The sequence below is a fragment of the Camelina sativa genome, chromosome 4 (assembly GCF_000633955.1).
Source record: "Camelina sativa cultivar DH55 chromosome 4, Cs, whole genome shotgun sequence".
In the NCBI taxonomy this organism is placed as follows: Eukaryota; Viridiplantae; Streptophyta; class Magnoliopsida; order Brassicales; family Brassicaceae; genus Camelina; species Camelina sativa.
In genome coordinates, this window is record NC_025688.1 from 11,499,879 (window position 1) to 11,518,862 (window position 18,984).

General features: G+C 35.4%; 3 protein-coding genes, 1 long non-coding RNA gene and 1 pseudogene across 5 annotated transcripts in view; 1 reads left to right on the top strand and 4 right to left on the bottom strand.

Moving 5' to 3' along the window:
• The window catches only part of LOC104780286, a 10,619-nt pseudogene extending 3,775 nt beyond the window's left edge, over nucleotides 1–6,844 (bottom strand).
• On the top strand, nucleotides 9,522–10,828 carry LOC104780287. Its single transcript, XR_766687.2, has 2 exons — nucleotides 9,522–9,749; nucleotides 10,028–10,828. It is a non-coding gene; the product is annotated as an uncharacterized LOC104780287 (long non-coding RNA).
• On the bottom strand, nucleotides 12,037–13,334 carry LOC104780288 (leucine aminopeptidase 1-like). Of its 2 annotated transcripts, none has more exons than XM_010504786.2 (3): nucleotides 13,205–13,334; nucleotides 12,516–12,906; nucleotides 12,037–12,435 (listed from the first exon to the last, which is right to left on the bottom strand). In XM_010504786.2, exons 1-3 carry the CDS (start codon nucleotides 13,205–13,207, stop codon nucleotides 12,059–12,061), a joined length of 771 nt encoding a protein of 256 aa, XP_010503088.1. In that variant the 5' UTR covers nucleotides 13,208–13,334; the 3' UTR covers nucleotides 12,037–12,058. The 2 variants fall into 2 exon arrangements, with proteins under 2 accessions (XP_010503088.1, XP_010503087.1); XM_010504785.1 differs by lacking the exon at nucleotides 13,205–13,334 and adding an exon at nucleotides 13,046–13,151.
• Nucleotides 16,420–17,085, bottom strand: LOC104780290. The gene has a single exon (XM_010504787.1). The coding sequence runs from the start codon at nucleotides 17,063–17,065 to the stop codon at nucleotides 16,481–16,483; it is 585 nt and encodes a 194-aa protein (XP_010503089.1). The 5' UTR covers nucleotides 17,066–17,085; the 3' UTR covers nucleotides 16,420–16,480.
• LOC104780291 (putative NAC domain-containing protein 61) overlaps nucleotides 18,077–18,984 on the bottom strand; it is a 3,097-nt gene continuing 2,189 nt past the window's right edge. Inside the window, exon 3 of the mRNA XM_010504788.2 lies at nucleotides 18,077–18,801. Within this exon, the coding sequence (XP_010503090.1) occupies nucleotides 18,520–18,801 (282 nt within the window). The 3' untranslated portion in view covers nucleotides 18,077–18,519. The remainder of the gene's footprint in view (nucleotides 18,802–18,984) is intronic.

Consider the following 18,984-nt stretch of genomic DNA (forward strand, 5'->3'; position numbering starts at 1 on the left):
AAGGAGGATGCACCCACCGCAGGTAGATCAATGTCAGTTGGTATGCGTTTACAGAAGTTCCCTGAGTAATCTTGCACTTGAATACCCTTCAATAATCAAGAGGGTATTCATCAATATACCGTCAAGCTAAATTTTGACTTAGACAGAGCTCTCTGCCACAAAACATTACCTGACTGGATCTGACTCGCATGACAGCCTCAAAACCTTGTGGCCTCGTAATATTCCATCTAAGATCGTTGTATAACTTGGGGGGGTCTGAAAGAGCTGAGAAAGGGTAATAGCAATAAACCTGGAAACAATTATAATGGAAAGTAGAAGTCAAAACATTGAGCTCAAAGTCAAGATCCCAAGGAAGTCGTATCCAGTAAGACAAAATTTCACAGGAATTTAAGAAAGGGTGATGCACATGGCACAGTAATACAATAGGCATATGCTTCTTTTTTTTGGTCGAGACAATAGACACATACTTCCATGCGAAAAATAAAATATTAAGTATAGAGACAAGATCCACTCTGTTAACAAGTATTCTTATTGAACTATGTAGTTATATATCACTAATGGAAACAAAAGCAAGTCCTTTTCGACTAAAAGAATTAGTAATACCCTGAAAGGATAAAGAATATTTAAATCTACCTGTCCTCCAGTTGTTCTTGGGATGTCAGAAATTGAAGCCATGTCAACATAGGCTTGAGTTGTGATAAACAAATCTACACAGACCTGAGACATGTCTGGATGCATTAGAGAGGGTAACATTGCAACAACTAAGAGAACGAAAAACGCAGTAGATGATTGATATGCAGATGGAAACACTATTGGTTATATTTTTCCCACATTAATCCATTCTGGTATACCTGGTATTCAGCAAATTCAATAGCCATGGTCCTTAAAGTTTTTTCTGCTGGTTGTAGTAATTTACGGGCCTCCTGAAATCATATTAAAGAGGATTTACTTTCAGTAATGGCACATAGCAATCTCAGGGCAGATGCCATTCAAGTTTCTAAACAAAAGAAGCCAGCAAAAGAAAACCAAAGACATGCATTTTAAAAACTATTTACTTCAAGACCTCTAACGCATAGGTCAGAATGCACTATAGGAAACAAATGCATCTGTACCTTTTCACCCGCAGAGGCATTAGCTCTACCATCGGCCTCTCTAGAAGAAAGTGCTCCAATGCCAACAGAAGGCAGAACTGTGGAAGAGATGGTAATCATATCATTTAAGTTATACAAGTAAGAAGAAGAATAAATTCGTACTAAAAAAAGATACAAAATCATCAAGGTGCGTAGATCTATTTCAGGTGATTCAAGATATATTGATGCATTCCAAGTGATTGGACACAAAAGCATTAGTCTGATGGCCCAAACATAATAAGTAGCAAACCTGATTGAAACACCATGAGCTTTCCTCCAGTGCTCTTCATAGCTAAGAATGCGGCCTAGGAGGAAAAAAATTGTAGATACGTTACAATGGCATAAAGGAGAGAAATAGACCTAATTTCCATCATTTTGCCAAATGAAAACTGTGATTACACTTAAACTGATTCAAAGAGAGTCTTCACTTTGCTACATCACCAGCCCCATTGGCAAAGTTACCCACGAAAACCAACTTAATTTCTTTATTATTTTCCCAAATGATTAATTGATACTAATTAGTCGCCACGTACAATTGAAGATACCATCTAACCGCAACCGATTTATACTTAAGCATTTACATTGCAATCGCATACCTTAACTGCTGCACCAAAGGCAGATTCAGGACTCTTACTTTCCTGAAACATGGTTGGGATACTTTCCAGCAAAATCTCTAGGTGTTGACGGCACTGAATTCCAGTAGAATAACAGAGAATAAGAAAGAGATTGACACTGTAAATAATATTAGCAGGGCACACACAATGGCAAGAGCTTACCTCAGATAGCTGAACAATGACATCTGTTTCTAAAGGTGTATACACATCTTGAACATCAGGAACAATGAGCATCAACGGCTGCATGTAAGCAGAACAAACAAATTCACATGGGAGTCAGCAAAACCTTATCCTAACAAGAAAAAGAGTACTCATTCTTGAAAGCTAAAGTAACAGCGAAGTGGCATTCAAGTGAGGGAAACAAAACAGTATAAATTTATTCATCAAAGTGACAGAAATTAATTCTTTGCCGCAAGCAGTGTTCAAGAAAGCGGTCTAGGCGGCCGCCGTCTAGGCGCTCAGCAGACGCCTAGATGACCGCCTAACCCGCTTAAAATTACATACATTTTATTTTAATATTTATTTTTGATTTTTAAATTACATATAATTAAATTATTATGTTTTATATCTATATACGTAATTACAAACATTTATATGTTGTTAATATAACTTAAATAAATGTATTTTTCTTACCGTTGTTTATAATTTATAATTTTTTTATTTTTATAACATATATTTTAATATAATTATATATATATATATATATAATGTTTTATGTTGTAAACGCCTAAACCGCCTAAAAACCGGCCCCGACTAAGCGTTCTAGGCGCTAGGCGTTGGGTCACCGCCCAGATACCGCCTAGCGCTTTCTTGAACACTGGCCGCAAGATAACATCTTCGCATCTATGATACTAAAGGAAGAAAGGTCTCCGCAGAAAAAGATAACTCCATTCCCCCTTTAAAATAGTTTGGCATAAGAAATAAGGAAATAAATAGCATAACAAATCACCTGCTGCAGTGCACGCTTCAAATTATAAAAGTGAATTGTTGAGTCAAATGTGGCAATTCCAACAAATGTCCTAGGGCCTTCCTGCAAAATGCATACAAGACTTTCTTAAAATAATGATATAACGGAACATGTCTATTTAGAATCATAACTCTAGTTAACATAGCCTATCCTAATTTTCCAACTCAGCCGTTTAGAAAGAAAAAAAGGAAATTAAAATTTCATGTCTATCATCGGAAAGAGCGAGAAAAATTACAGGAAGGTCTGAGAGAACTTGCTGGATTGCACCGCAAGCAGCTGCAGTTGCACCTGTTTGAATCGCATTCATTGAGACATCAATGAGGAAGAAATATACTGCTGGCATTGGATCTCGTACCTGTAAAAAAGATACTGATATTTATCTCCACCTGGTTTCAATGGACCAATTTCGCATTACCAAGAAATTATAAGAATCATACTCCCGGTTCCAGCATAGAAACTCAATATCTTAGCTCAAACGCAAAACTTCATTTTCAAGCGTAGTTCTAAATCTGTGAATCAACATTGGTAAGAGGTGTAGCAATAATAGAGAAAACACAATTTCTGCCTTTGTAGAAGTTCCCATCTTCTGAAAACATATGAATACGAGTACTGACTACTTCGTAAAAAAATTTGGTATATTGTCTGAGAGCTGATAAAAGAAAACTGACATCTGATAACGACATCACAGAAATTTGGCATAAAATTATCAGAAACATTCACAAACTAACCATATATTCTTTTGTAGCAACAAAGTCAACAGTTCCCCTACACAGCTCAGGCCTATCATCAGCATCCCTACGTCTACCATCAGGACCCAGATTACACTGGTAGTCACGAGGAGTCTCATCAGTGTATCCTGTGCAAAGAAAGTTGATGAGAAAATTGACCAAAAAAATATTCAACATGATCAAAATCCTAAAGTGATTATGGTGATAACAATCCAAATGAGTCCAAATTCTAGGTGAATTCCAAATTTACATAATATTTCTTTGAATTTTTAACTTAGTACCTACTATTGCACCTGATATAGCAGTAACTCAATATCTATGGCTTTTATATACAGAAACAGTAATATTACCACACAAGTTACATATGAACTTCCTTCCTTGGTCAATGAATTTCATGAAAGGATTCATGTATCCCTTACAACGTGAACATCTAACAGGGCCACTCTCACCAAAGTCCACAACCTGCCCAATAATATAGCTTCATGTCAACATGAATTTTTTTTCTATAATTGTTAGATTTTATACTTAACTGGTTACTAAAAAGGGCTGATCAATAACACAAGAGAAGACAATAAAATATAAACAGTACAAACAACGAACATCATAATGTTTTCAGTGGTCAGAAAAGGGAGTGTGTTAAAGAGTATAATGTTACTTGAATAGGCTCTTCAGATGGATGAGAAAGCGCCATTGGTTGGACTATTAATGCCAGTTGCATACCAGATGTAGATAGAAGATCAACAGTACATGGGATCTACGGATACAGGGAAGCAAGGTATCAATATTAAGGTCAAGGGACACAATAAAACAATACTTGAAACACAAAGAATTACATTTGGCTCAAGACATTTTGCTTTACATTTACCTGATTGATTGTGCATCGCATGTAACGCGGGCTGCAATTTCCAGTGTCTCTAGTAATATAATCAACAGTAGTGGGCTTCAAAAAGGAAAAAACCAAAAAAAGGAGATTCAGGGGAAATAAATAGCAGTTTTACACTCTCGCTTAAGATCAAACAGTAATTTCCAAAANCCAATAATATAGCTTCATGTCAACATGAATTTTTTTTCTATAATTGTTAGATTTTATACTTAACTGGTTACTAAAAAGGGCTGATCAATAACACAAGAGAAGACAATAAAATATAAACAGTACAAACAACGAACATCATAATGTTTTCAGTGGTCAGAAAAGGGAGTGTGTTAAAGAGTATAATGTTACTTGAATAGGCTCTTCAGATGGATGAGAAAGCGCCATTGGTTGGACTATTAATGCCAGTTGCATACCAGATGTAGATAGAAGATCAACAGTACATGGGATCTACGGATACAGGGAAGCAAGGTATCAATATTAAGGTCAAGGGACACAATAAAACAATACTTGAAACACAAAGAATTACATTTGGCTCAAGACATTTTGCTTTACATTTACCTGATTGATTGTGCATCGCATGTAACGCGGGCTGCAATTTCCAGTGTCTCTAGTAATATAATCAACAGTAGTGGGCTTCAAAAAGGAAAAAACCAAAAAAAGGAGATTCAGGGGAAATAAATAGCAGTTTTACACTCTCGCTTAAGATCAAACAGTAATTTCCAAAATTAGAATTATATGACATACTGGTGGAGGATTAGCCTGATTCTGCACGCGAGTTTCGTACACGATTGGACTGGAGCTTGAACCTGGCCTTGGTATCTGATTGATATCAATCTTTGAGGGGCTAGAAACAGAGGTCATTGATTGATTTGGCATTGGACCCATGCCATACATTGAACCAGGAGTACCAGGAGCAGAAGGTATCTACAATTTTTAAAAGTTGTAAAGCAATCATAATGTCACACATCAGTTGTGAAATAGAAGAAAGGCAAAAATCTAAAGATACTACATTAATTGTCTCCTATTGTAATACTAGGCAGAAGGATCCATAACTTAATATTGTTCGCTTCTGGAAAGATCCACAAGTCACATCAAGAATAGGTTTAACTTTCATATCTATAAGACATCGCATTTTTCATCAATTTATAAGTCGATTGGACAATTACTGCTAGACAAGAACATAAATCATGAGCTTCAGTAGATGTACCTGCTGTGGTGGAGCTCCATAAGGAAAGCCTCCTCCTGGCATGGGTGGTCTGCCATAAGGGGCACCAGGAAAAGTTGTTGGCGGAGGCAGTGAATGAGCAGGAGGCGAAGATAATGGTGAATTTCCTGAAAAAGGACCTGCAATAGGAGGCTGTCCATAGAGTGGCGGTGGAGCCATCATAGGACCACTTGGGAACTGTGATCCTCTAGGAAATGCCCCCGGCCCCATCATCGGAGGAGGAGGCCCATTACTCAACGGACCGCCAGGCATGCCAGAGGGAGGAGGGCCATTACTCAACGGACCACCAGGCATGCCAGAGGGAGGAGGCCCATTATTCAACGGACCGCCAGGCACGCCAGAGGGAGGAGGCATGGACATGCCAGGTGCCATAGGTGGAGGTGAACCAAAACCAAAAGGGCGAGCTCCTGTCGGAGGAGGTGCAGCTACACTTCCTGGTGGACCTGAAGCTGGGCCACCACCNAGGTCTAGAGCCAAATGGTGGCTGACCAGAAGGCGGAGCAGCGGGTCTTCCTCCTTGAAAATTTGATGGAAACCCACCAGGCTGCGATACCTGAAGAGGCCCACCTGGTCTAGCCATCGCAGCAGGAGGAGGAGGTCCAGGCCTAGCCATTGGAGAAGGCCTTGGTTGTTGTTGAACCCCATAAGAAGGTGCTGATTGAGGAAACGGTGGTGGTGACTGACCAAAAGGTGGTGATGGTCTAGGACCTGAACCAGGCATAGGAGGAGGTGGCCGGTTCAAGTTCAAATTCTGCATATTAGCAGCTAAAGAATTGGGGTTTCCTTGTGAACCAGGGACGAAATTAGGAGGAGGACCAGAGTTTTGAGGATTGTTAGGTCTTTGTGCTCCTGGAGGCACTGGAGCAGCCATGCTTGATTTTTTACCAAACAGATCAACAAATCCAAATTCCACGTACGTTTACGAATCTACGAAACCAAATCAAAGATCATCATCATCATCAACGAATGCAACAAAAACAAAAAACATCAAATTCCACAATTAGCGAGAAAGCGTAAGCGATCTATGATCAGAAATCAATTAAAAAAAAATCGAATTACCTGTAAACACGAGAATCCTCGGATCTGTGTGACAATGAGAAGAAAACAAAAAAAAGGATCAGATCTGGAGAATTCGGATTGAAACGATTAGGGTTTAAGGGAGATCAAAGAGAGCCAAATGCGACAAAGATCACGAACCTGGAGAGATTACGAGTGATGAATGTATCGGTGAGTGAGAGAGAGGAAGGAAGAAGCTATGAGGACGGAGGAGGCCTTTGAAGCTACTGTATATAATAATATAAAGCGTTTTTAATTGAAACAAGTAACGGGGGTGCGTCTTATCGAACCCGTGGCACTTTGATACAGATCCGGTTTGATATAGAACCTGACGATCGTGAGCTTTTTTTTGCTAATTTTAGTCCGGTTCGTGTTATTTTGGTTCGGTTTAATCTTTTTTATACATACGAAAAGGAAAGTATCATATAAAGGGAAAGTATGACATTGTCTATCCAATTAGAATTTAACATATCATCTCTATTTTGTATTTAACTTAAATTTGTTTTTATTATAGATAATATAGATTATCAGTCTCGACTCTCGCCTAATGTTAATTATATATTAGTCTGCAAATTATGATTACGATAATTTCATGAGGGTGTAACTTCAAAGGAACAATTTTTTTTTTTTTTTGTCAAACCACTTCTTTTCATTCAACCGAGTAAGAATCAAGTAGAGATAACAAAAGCTCCAAAGTTTAAACAATACAAAATAAGGCATTCCCCATCAATACCACAAAAGGAAAGATAAAGATTATTGATTTCATATCCAAGAGAGCTATGTACTAATGGTTTGGAAGTCCACTGACACCTATGAGGTCATAGTGAATCGAGAGGTCATCCTCGAAAGCTTTAAAGGACAAATGCTTGATCACGGTCATAGGACATATTGACATTGAAAAAGGAATCAATATTTTGGTTCTCCCTGGAACGAGCTTCACTACCCAAAGTAGCAAGCAAGCAAGGATCTAGTTGACTATTTTGTTGTAGTCTCTGGAAGGTTGCTTTGAAACCCAAAACATAAGGGTTAGATCAAATTGATACAACGCAATATGAACTTTTTGGTAAGGGGTCCGAATAAGGGGAGTGGTTGGATAAAGATGCTTGACATCATCAGATGAACAACTTGGATGGTAACCATCATCAGTGGCGGACCCACGTTATGGATGGTGGTGGCAAGTGCCACCAGTAACTATTGAAATATATACAAAACTTTACACTAAACAAAGTTATTTAAGTGGCAAAGTGGTTTAGATTCGCTTAAAAAACCCTTGAGGTAAAGGGTTCGACTCCCTTATTCGACGAATTGCCCCCACTAATATTTTATGCTGGTTCCGCCCCTGACCATCATTGAACATATCTAGTTCAAGATCATGCTTACCACTTTTGGTTATTTTGATTCAAAATACTTAGACCATAAATCTGCAGGCTTAAGCAGTCATGCCACAAGTCCCTAAATGCAACTAAAACCAGGGTTCTTTCAGGATATATAGATAAACAAAGCAGCATTGGTGATACCTTTCTCCAATGGAGTCTTCAGCCATTGAGAAGAGAAAATTGATGCAGAGCTTGACTTTGCAGAGCATACACGTTGAGTTAACGGACCTAGGTTTTGTCGTTTCAGAAATTAGGTAGAGGTTTACGGACTTGGGCCTTTAGAGTTTTGGTGGGCCGACACATAAAACTAGGTCCACTAGGGAAAACCCCTAGTGTCACAATCGGAAGCCAGGAAAGAGCTTGGATGAGGCGGCTGACCGGAAATTGCTGAGAGATTTACATTGCAGGATACAGCTCCGGTGAATGGAAGATCGACAGGAAATAATGTAGGTTGTAGCTTGATTCGAGGTTGGAAACTAAGTCCACTGGAGAAAACTCTAGTTTCACAAATGCTTGCCAAATTAAAAATTGATTGTGATTACTGCCCGGAGTTGACGGAGAGATTGACGATGCTATCATCTCCGGTGCGCGAAAGATCAGCGGAAGCAGACGATGGCCGTTGATTGATACAAAATTAGAAACTAAGTCCGGAGAGTGAACAATCGGCGGGAGCAGACTATGGTCGTGGTTTGGTTCAGGGACAGAGGTCAAGAGAGTTCGAAAAGGGTTAAACAAGAGGAAAAAATGTGGGAAAAGATTGCAAAACAGAAAATGAGTAGAAGTAGATCAGATGCAAACAGGGGCTGATTCAGTGAAATCCCGACGTCGTCGAGCCGTCGCACCGCCAGCGTCGGAAAACTTGGTTAGAAAAGGGTTTCTTGAAAATCATGTCTAGGATATCTTTACATTATTTTTCAATCTAAGAGAATCTCTCTACTGATATATTTTATGAAAATCAAAGGTGCAATTTCAAAAAAGCTTTATCTATAAGAATGCAGTAGAAATGAAGTTTACAATGCACATGGCATTTAATTACAAGTATATGTAGGCGATAATTATGAATATTTTCGATAATGTAATTTTAAATTACTCTAATTTTTTGTTGTACAGTAAAATATCTATAAATTAATAATGTTGGGACCATAATATTTTAAATTAGTATTTTAATTGTTAAAATTCTTGAAATTTTTTTACAAAAATCAAATTGTTCTTTTGTTTTAAATTTTTGGAATTGAAATTTTAATATTTAGAAGGAAAAAATATGACAATAAATTACAAACTATAGATAAATTCACTTTACACATGATATACATAAATTAAAATTTATGATTATTATCAGTTGCAAAGAAGTTTAAGAGAGACTCTTATAGGTGAACTTAGACCTTCCCAATTGGGGGGTTCATAGCTGAGTTCTAAGAGTTTTGGTGCAAAAAAATTAATCAGAATTGAAAATAAAATGTAAGATCTCCCCTTATATAAGAGACTGAAACTTGGTTTAATGGGCGCTACGTCGTATTGTTGGGCGAGAGAAAAATATTAAAGGAGAAAAAAATTTTACAGATTCGATTTTTTCTTTTTTTTTCCTTTCTCTCTCTCTCTCTCTCTCTCAGCTGCGATAAAAACCGACTCGAAGAATTTGGGATCAGAAAAAGAATTTGGGATCAGATCCTTGAAGCTTTTGACTCAAAGGACCTGGAATCAGAGGAAAGGTTTGGATAGAGAGAAGAGGATGCAGGAGATCTCTCTCCTTCGAACGATCCCTTACTCTGACCACAACAGGTAATGAATACTCCAACCTAATTTCTCCAATCGTTCAGCTGCTTTATATGGCTAAGATCATCTTCATTTACTTACTCTGCGATATTCTCAGGCTCACAGCATTGTTTGATGAGTTTAGGTTTCTATTTGGAGATGGAGAGTATATTGAGCAGATTGAATTAGGATTACTTATAGATTTGGGTTTAGACTAAAACAGTATATATACTTTGGAGAAACTGGAATTAAAGTCTATACCTTTGAAGCCATCTTCTTGATTTTTGTGACTTGTGATTTTTTAGGTGGTGGTCTTGTGAAAATGTAGCAGTGGTGACCGGTTGGAATTGGACTTGAGATTGTAAGGCAGCTTGCATGTCATGGATTGACTGTTGTTCTTACAGCCAGAAACGTGGATGCTGGCCATAAAGCAGTTAAATCCTTGAGGGACCAAGAAAAAAGTCTCAAGATTGATTTTCATCAGCTTGATGTCACGGATGCTTGTTTAATCTTAGCTGATTGGTAAAGTTATTGTTCTGAATGTGATCAACCCCTAAGTTTGATTTCTCTCTCTCTCTTTCGATTGTCCTTTTGAAAATGTTTTGACTTTAGTACTCTCTGTTCCATTCAAATGTTGCCATGAAACTTTGGTGATATGCTGGCTTGTAGTTGTTCTCTGGTCACATTTGCTTTGATCAGAGCTTTTCCTCTGTTTGCATTTTCTAGATTTGTTTTCCTCTGTAGTTGTTCCTTCTTTTTTGCTGGTAATTCTTCTCATTATCTAGAATCGCTTCAATTCAATTGTGTTGCCATGAAGCTTTTGGGAATACAAGAGGTTAAAGACATGACTGCTCTTGATTTCTGGCCTCGTCTGATAAGCCACACTTGGTTGATTTATATTTTGTGTGAAGAGAAGAAGTTGAGAGAGACATGGCTGCTTTGTTTGTGGATTATTGAGAATGCTTAACCAGAATCAACAACTTTAGTTTTTTTTTTCTTTCTTCTTTTACAATATGTTGTAAATTTCTTGTAAATGTTATGTAATAGAATACTAAATTACATTGATTTTTTCCTCATATAAATGTAATCCTTGATATTCTATACCACTTATATTCTATTTAAATTTTTTAAATTTCAAAAAACAATATACTTGTTCGATCGAAATTCTAACAGTTGTTCCGGGCGTCTAATATTTTAAAAAATAAGAGACCCAAAATTAGAACCTACCATTGGAGGAGAAAAATTTAACTAAGAGATCATGGGTTTTTATATTCAAAACAATACACAATTAATTCATAAAAAATCAAACAGTGTTTAACAACCCCCTTATAAGATACTACCGATAATCTTGCCCTTAGAACACATCTCTTCACTGTTTTCGGAGAAACTACAGAAATGTTTGAATTTTGATTTTATTTGAGCTTTGTGTGGGTGGCTGCTGGGAAGCAACCTGATATGTACTTCAATGCTAAAGACCAGCATGAATCTCACTTTCCTTCTCTTTCTCTCTTTTTCTCATAGTTTTATAGTCATTTAAAAATGCACTTGCTTTAATCATACAAAGACATCTAACTACAAAGAAGGGAACCAAACGACTGAAGATATAGTGAACTGAGAATTGCTTGGAATAAGACATTAACCCAAGTTTTTGGAGGGAGAGAAAGAACAAAACAATGCAGTTCTTCGTTTAGTCCATTTGAAATGTAGTACTTATGATGTTGTTTGACCTTGTTTTAACAATTGGCGTGGAATGATTAACTACTTTGTAAAATTACAACTATGTATCTTTTGATGATCTATGAAAATAAACATGCTTTTAACAAATTGGTTTTGTAGTATATATTAATTGGATTTCTAATATATATATTCGAAATAATACAAAATAACACATAAAAATGGCTACAAAACAGAATCTAAGGGCGGATTGTCTTGCACGATCGTTTAGATCTCTTGTTTCTGCAACTTCCTTTGTAAACACTTATCTGGAGTTATTTCCTAGTTTAATGTTTGGTTGAAAAAAAAAATTGCTACAAAACAATGTAATATAGCATAAATTATGAGCACAAGAAAATAAATTAAAGCATTCGATTAGCATTAAAATAAAATCTATATATAATTAGGAGTTCCCTCTCTATCTAGAGTGTGCACCTAAGAGCATCTTTATTGGTAGGTTTGTATTTTTGAGGTTCTTAAAATTTTTAGTATTAAAAAGTGTACTTTTATAAAATAAGAACCTTTTGTCTCTTAATTAAAATTGTACCAAACTCTTATAAGTGAGGTTCTTAGTTTTGAAAAAAAAAAATTAATGTTTAAATGTTTAAACAATGAAGATTTTATTATTGCATTTCATAAACTTTTAAACATACAAACCACAAAAGCATATTAAAATAGAAGTAGAAAATACAAATGGGGAAAAAGTTCAGTTGTAATCTTGATATGTGCCAAAATACAAAACCAAAATCAGAATAGGACAACTCAGCAAACCATAAAACATGACAGTGTTTGAAACCATCCATACCAGGAGTAAGCACATTGGCAGGAGAGTTAGTGAGTTCTCTCCCGAAAATCACACGGTAAGAAACATCCTCCGCATACTTCAGCTTCTTCTCTAGCTCAGGACCAGTTCCAAATCCAATGATATCAACAAACTTCAAAGATGGTTTCTTTGATTCAGACTTATACCTACTATCTTCAAACAAACCAAGCACTATGCCTATAGACACAAACACCCAAAATCAGTTCCAAAACCGTAATAAACAAGACTCAAACTTCTGTTGTTACTAACTAAGTTACCTGATGCAGAACTAAGCTTAGACTCATCAGTAACACTTGAAGCAAGCACAACAGCAACAATACTAGATTGAGAAGCTTTAGAAACTGTAACTACAGCATCACCAAGGCTATGAAAAGCTGATGGAACAGAGTGACCAAGACCGATCAAAGTGATTCGCTTTGCTCCAAGACCCGGAAGCCTAAGAACAGTTGACTGACCAGGTTTACCGTTGAAATCCTCCTCGGACGAGACCTGAGCTAAGAGTCCACTCAAATGATCATCGAGCTTATTCAAGATCGGATTTTTAAACTTTGAGCTCTCGTCTTTAGTCAAATCTTTATCAGTCACACCAACTACGAGTACATCTCCTTTCCATTCAATCACATCGATCTCCTTAGCAGTGAACGAGATCTGCAGAATCGTCATCAAAAAAAAAAGAAAAAAATCAAAACTTTGAACTCGATTGATCAAAGGAACAAAGCTAATCTACGGATCATTGAAATCGATACAAAACCCATCTCATATCAGTCAGACTAAAGCAAAAACAAACCTTGTGAGGCTCAGTGGAGTTGGGTTTAGTGAGGCTGAGAGTATGACCCATGGTTTAATTTCGCAAAATCAAAAAACCCTAATTTTCCCAAATCAAAGAACACTAATTTCTAAATCCTTAACTAAACAAAAATTGATACAAAAATATGATCGAACATACCATGGGAAAGAGATTGGTGTTTGACCATCTCCGAATTGGTGAAGGAAAGGATCCGATTTGGTGGTCTCCGATTTCATCCAACCAAGTCGTCGGTTACCTCACCGAGAGTCGCGAGAGAGAAGAAAAAGAAAATTCATTTTTCTTTGTTTTATACTCCCTCCATTTCAAAATATAGGATGTTTTAACTAAAACACGCAAATTAAGAAATTTTTACTTTTAACAAGTTCAACCAATCAGAAATAATACTGCATAATATAAAATAATAAATTAATGTAAAAGTTGCATAGAAACTTGATAACATTCTATATTATGAAATAAATTTTTTTTCAAAAACATCTTATATTTTGAAACGGAGGGAGTATTAAAAATACACCCAACCATTTTTGAACACGTCGATGGTTCTTAGAAACTCGTAAACTCCTTAATTAAGAAGCTCTTCTTAGTATTATTGCCATTTCTGATTTATTTTTAATCAGATTAAAGTTAAGAAGTGAGATTAAGAGCAGAGCCAATGGTAGGTTTTAATTTTAAGCCTCTTAGGCACTGTTTATAATTTTTAATGAATATATTATGTACTGTTTATAAAATAAGAATCTTTAAAGATCTAATTAAAATTTATCCCTCCAATGGTAGTATATAATTTTGAGTCTCTTATTTTTTTAAATATAATATTTTGATAATGGGTAATCTAGATATCCTTAGTTGATGGTTGAGTTTGATATTTCATGTTGATGTCTGAAATTGGTGATGAAACTAGGTGAATTTATACAGTCTTGAGGCATTTGTTATATGACAAGGGATGAGTGGGAAACTGTAGTACTAATGCAGACAACAAGAAAAGCTATAGGCATCGCATCAAAGGAGTTACACATTTTGGATAGTCTACTTTTAACTTATTACATTTTCACTACTTCTACTTCTGATGCCAAACTTTAGATGACTACCGAGCTTCAGAAGAAGGCTCTACTCCCATAGAAAACACGGGAACCAGAGCTAACTGCAGTTGATGAAGGGTATCGTCAAAAACAGGGGTTTTTCCTTCTACCATTGATGATCTTGGTGGACAAGGAGGTCCTGGGATCGCTTATGGTAGATACAGATGTTCTGGATATCCCTCCTAGCTTGGTGAACAAAAACCTCAAGCACGCCAACGAAACTGTCTGAATTAGACGACATGGCCGGTTTCTTTGTTCTGGTTTCACCATGGCCATTCAAATGGATACTACCGTTGACGATTGATGCCTCAGATTGTGGAGACTCCATAACAGGATCTGCAAACAATAAAAGACAACAGGTTTCAATTGGAATAATCCATAATAAAATAAAACAAACAGAACTTTTGGTGTTGGTTTATATTCCTCTAGGTAACTAACAAAAGAACACTCATTCAAACACAGAAAACATAATTTACTAAGTGAGTCAAATCAAATCTCTGGCGAATCATAGAAATTTAAAATGCTGCAATCAAAGATGCCATTGAAACAAAGCTCAAGAACACCTCAAACAACAAAATAAGGAGAAATATGGTCTTTTACCTGATCTCAAGCAAAAAAAAAGCTACAAACTTGATTATGGTCAAGATTGCTTAATTATTTGTGATGTCAAACTTGATAATTCTTCACGCGGCTCATCATATATATCTCACACTTAACTACTTAAGAGAACAATCCAGATTCTTCACATCAAACTGAAGGGTATCATCGGAAAACAGGGTTTCTCCCTCCACCATTGATGATCTTGGTGGACAAGGAAGTCTTGGGATCGCTTGTGAGAGAAAGCTTAGCATACACATCTTGCTTATGATAGATACAGCTGATCAAAGAACCCTAGTTTGCGAACAAAAATCAAAGAACTCTAATCCGTTTAAAGCCTCACTAATGGCGATTTCATACCATTAGAATCAGAAAATTACCATGAGAAATATGTTCAATCTCCTCCGACCCGAATCTCCTCTGATTCCATCTCCTTCCATTGTCAATTTGCGAGTTCGATCGAGAGAGACAGAGAGAGGGAGAGGAAGAGAAAGAAAAAAAAATATCATTCGACTCTCAAAAATAATTTGGGAACACATTAATCGGTTTAGCCAACAAATTGGTGACACGTATGGGTCTCTTATTACCAAATTGAATCTAAGAGGGCCTCTTATTCTTTTTTTTTCTCCGATTTATTTTTTCCTTCTTTTCACCTAAAAACTCTCTAAAGTCTCTCTAAAATCCCTGGTTGGAGAAGGTCTAAACATCCACCTAAGCAACACTATTTTGTTTAACATTAACGTAAATTTAAGATATTCATTTAGTGTATATTTATGTTGCTTATAATTATTAGAAATTGTAAATAAATTTACATCAAAAATTTAAATATTAATGAAATCTCAAAATTAGTAAAAAATACTATGAAATTTTCATTAGGAGTAATATATAAGTCAAACTTTAACAGAAAAAAAAAAGAAAATATGATCATTTAAAAAAATGTATTAATGAGGTCCAGAGTGAAAGTAAATTTTAAATGCAGGGTAGAATAAAAATAAATTTAAAAGAAATGCTCTAGGATGCCAAATAATCTAGTTTGGGCTCTTGCAATGGCAAAAGGTCCTAAAGTTGTGCCCATCTAGCAGCTCAATTTATTTTACAAATAACTATGGTAAGTTATATATCAAATCTTTTTTGTTCGTTTTGATTGGTTGTTCATTTTTTTGGAAATTAATAATATATTTTCGTTTTTATAAAGTAACCAAATTGCATAAATTAGTATTTTATAATTTTGCCCTTAATGATTATTATTTATTTATTTATTGAAACCTATATTTGTATTTGTACTGATGGTTTAATATAAATATATACCTTTAATGAGATTTATTGTAAAAATAATTACATGTGGTATCTGGTATCCCTAATATTTGTACCGATTGATTTAATAATACTATTAGGGATACCAGATGCCACATGTAATTATTTTTTTTACATGATGTCTATTGTAATCCGAGCTCAAATTAATCGATATAATCACGTTACAAAAAGAAAAACAAGAAAATGTTATCTGAACCAAAAATTTAAAGTTTAATCGTACATATCTGATATATACCTGATTGAATCTAATTAATTAATTGACATGCATGTACTACGTTTTCTTAAATTTATAATTTTTTTCTATACGGGAAAAAAAGGGAAACATGTTTATCTCTATACAACAAGATATACAAAAAGAAGTTCTAAGATCATATTGATTAGTGTAATACGCAAAACATATTGTTAATTTGAATGTAATTTTGAGATTGTTCTACAACAAGTCTGCTACACTCATCACAAACGTAATATGATTATACACATCCATGTTGGCCCCAAAAACTAGGGACCTTGTATCGTCTGGATCAACAGACAAAATCATATTGCAATAATCAGCAGCATCACGTGCGAGACTAAGTTCGTCATCCGTATCATCGACATTACCTTTTCCCATTGACAACACTGCCTTATGTAGCCCCTCGACAACAGAATCATTATAGTTCTCCATACAGCTCTTGAAACATGGCTTCTTCGGAGAACCGATGAGAAACTGCGTATGTTGTGCCTTCTCTATGGCAAGATAAAGGGCAGCCTTAGCCAACTCCAATGCAGTTGATGCGGAGGCTGTGCGGGGATCTAAGGTTAGAGATTCGATACATGCTTCTTCTAGGGACGAAAATGATGCAGTGCCTTTACAAGCCTTTGATATCAGCCCTGACGGATATGGACATGTTTTTGGTTTCGTTGATAAAGGGCTAGCAATGTTGAATTTTGCATTGGTAGATGAACATCGTGAGAGGAGAAGAAAGATTACAATATAGATTGATATGTATGCATGGGAAGAGTTAAAAAAAGGCATTGTATATATGTTGAGTAAAACTTTTAATTTGGTTATAGGTTTAGGAGGAACACTAGCTTAAAGTTTGTACATATATAAAATTTTGATGTTGTCAGTGGTTTAAATTGTCCTCTATTCATTTCCACAAATTTTAAGCATGAGATATATTTATAGGTTTGGAATGAGCGATGGAGGATATATAAACTCGTAAACGCTAATAATAAGAGAGTATATATGGTAATAGGAGAGAGAGAGAGAAGATTCAATGTCATGGCACGTCAAACGTTTCTTGAAAAACAAATACTCACACAATCATGTAGAAAATTTAATTATAATACGTAAATTTCTTAGAACAACAAGTTTAGAAGAAAAATTTATATAAACTGAACAAGGAAAACACCAAATGAAATAAAACACAATTTTTTTTATCGTCTACTATGCGCTTCTCTATCTCCCTCTTTCACTATATAGGAAACAGAATATATATATATATATATATATATATATATTATTTTTTATTTTACAGAAAGAAAGAATGAATGATAGGAATTTTAAGAATTATTTGACTGTTTTCATTTTTTAAACGTTGAATGACCAACAAACATCCATATACCCGAGATCACACCTCTATTTACAAAAGAACATATCCAAAACATACGAGGTCTCGTAACATACCCAAAACTATATAGAAAAACTGTAAGCTGTAAGTGTAAATTGTTACAGAATAGTGTAACAATATAAGAAAAAATTGTACATAAAAACTGTACAAAATGTTTAGAATAAAATTATTAGTAAAATTTTTAATAAAGCTGTTATGATTGGTAAATTTTAAAGCTGTATATTCGTACAATTTTGTAAAGTGGTTACCATTCAATACCATGATAAGAAATAAAATGATTAAACAACAATGTACATTAAAAAACTGAAAGGAATCGAGGAAAGTGCAAAGTATCCATATTTGTATTGAATGTGTATTGAATGTGAGACTGATTTAATTGATTGAAGCTAATTTTTATCCATATTTTAGGAGGATAATACATGGAAAGTATTCTAAATATCATCCATGATCAACTAGAACCTTTTAACAATCTACTCATCATTATTCAAAACCAACGAGAAAAAAAGAAACAAATCCCACAAATGAACCAAAAAAAAGGAAGAAATAAAGACGTAAGTATAAAAACATAGTGAATCTTTGGCCTAATGGTTAGATAAAAAAAAATGTCGTGGTCGAGTGGCCATCAATGTAATTATTAGCGTGTTATTTCTACACACCATCCTACTACTCATATATAGTACTAGTTTTTTTTCTTCTCTTATTAGAACTTCTTATATATACTTTACTAGTTGGCCACTCAAAAATTGAAAGTTGCCCTAAATGTGAGGACTTCTTCTACTTTTTTTCTTATCTCCGCTTTGTATATTTTAGTAGCAAATGAACATAAGAAGTAATTTAATACGGTTAAGACTTAAGACTATTTCATTTGTTCCCATTCCCAAAAAGGTAGTGATAGCCCATCAACCATCTCTGAGATGCTTTGTGTATTAATAGTAGTAGCATTCACCGGCAAATCAACATTGTTTCCTCCTGAATGTGAAGTTTCTGGTGAGGTTGATATTGTAACACGAGATGATGTCTCCACTCTATTGCTAGGAACCTTTCTCTCGATCCCATAAGCTTCTGTGGGACGTCTGTCAAAGGCCCTCGAGCTTCCTGACTTTATGTAGATTCGACAGATACTGAATTCGTTCCTCAGCTATATTGAAATAGCAACAAACTTTGTTAAAACCTTTTCTGATCAAGAAAGATTAACATTTTTTTCTAATTAGACACTAACGTATGCATCTTAGGATGGTAGAAAACTATAAATTCGATGAAATTAATATATATAAACCAATAGAGAAAAATATGCATGATGCATGATATTTTTTGGTTTTTT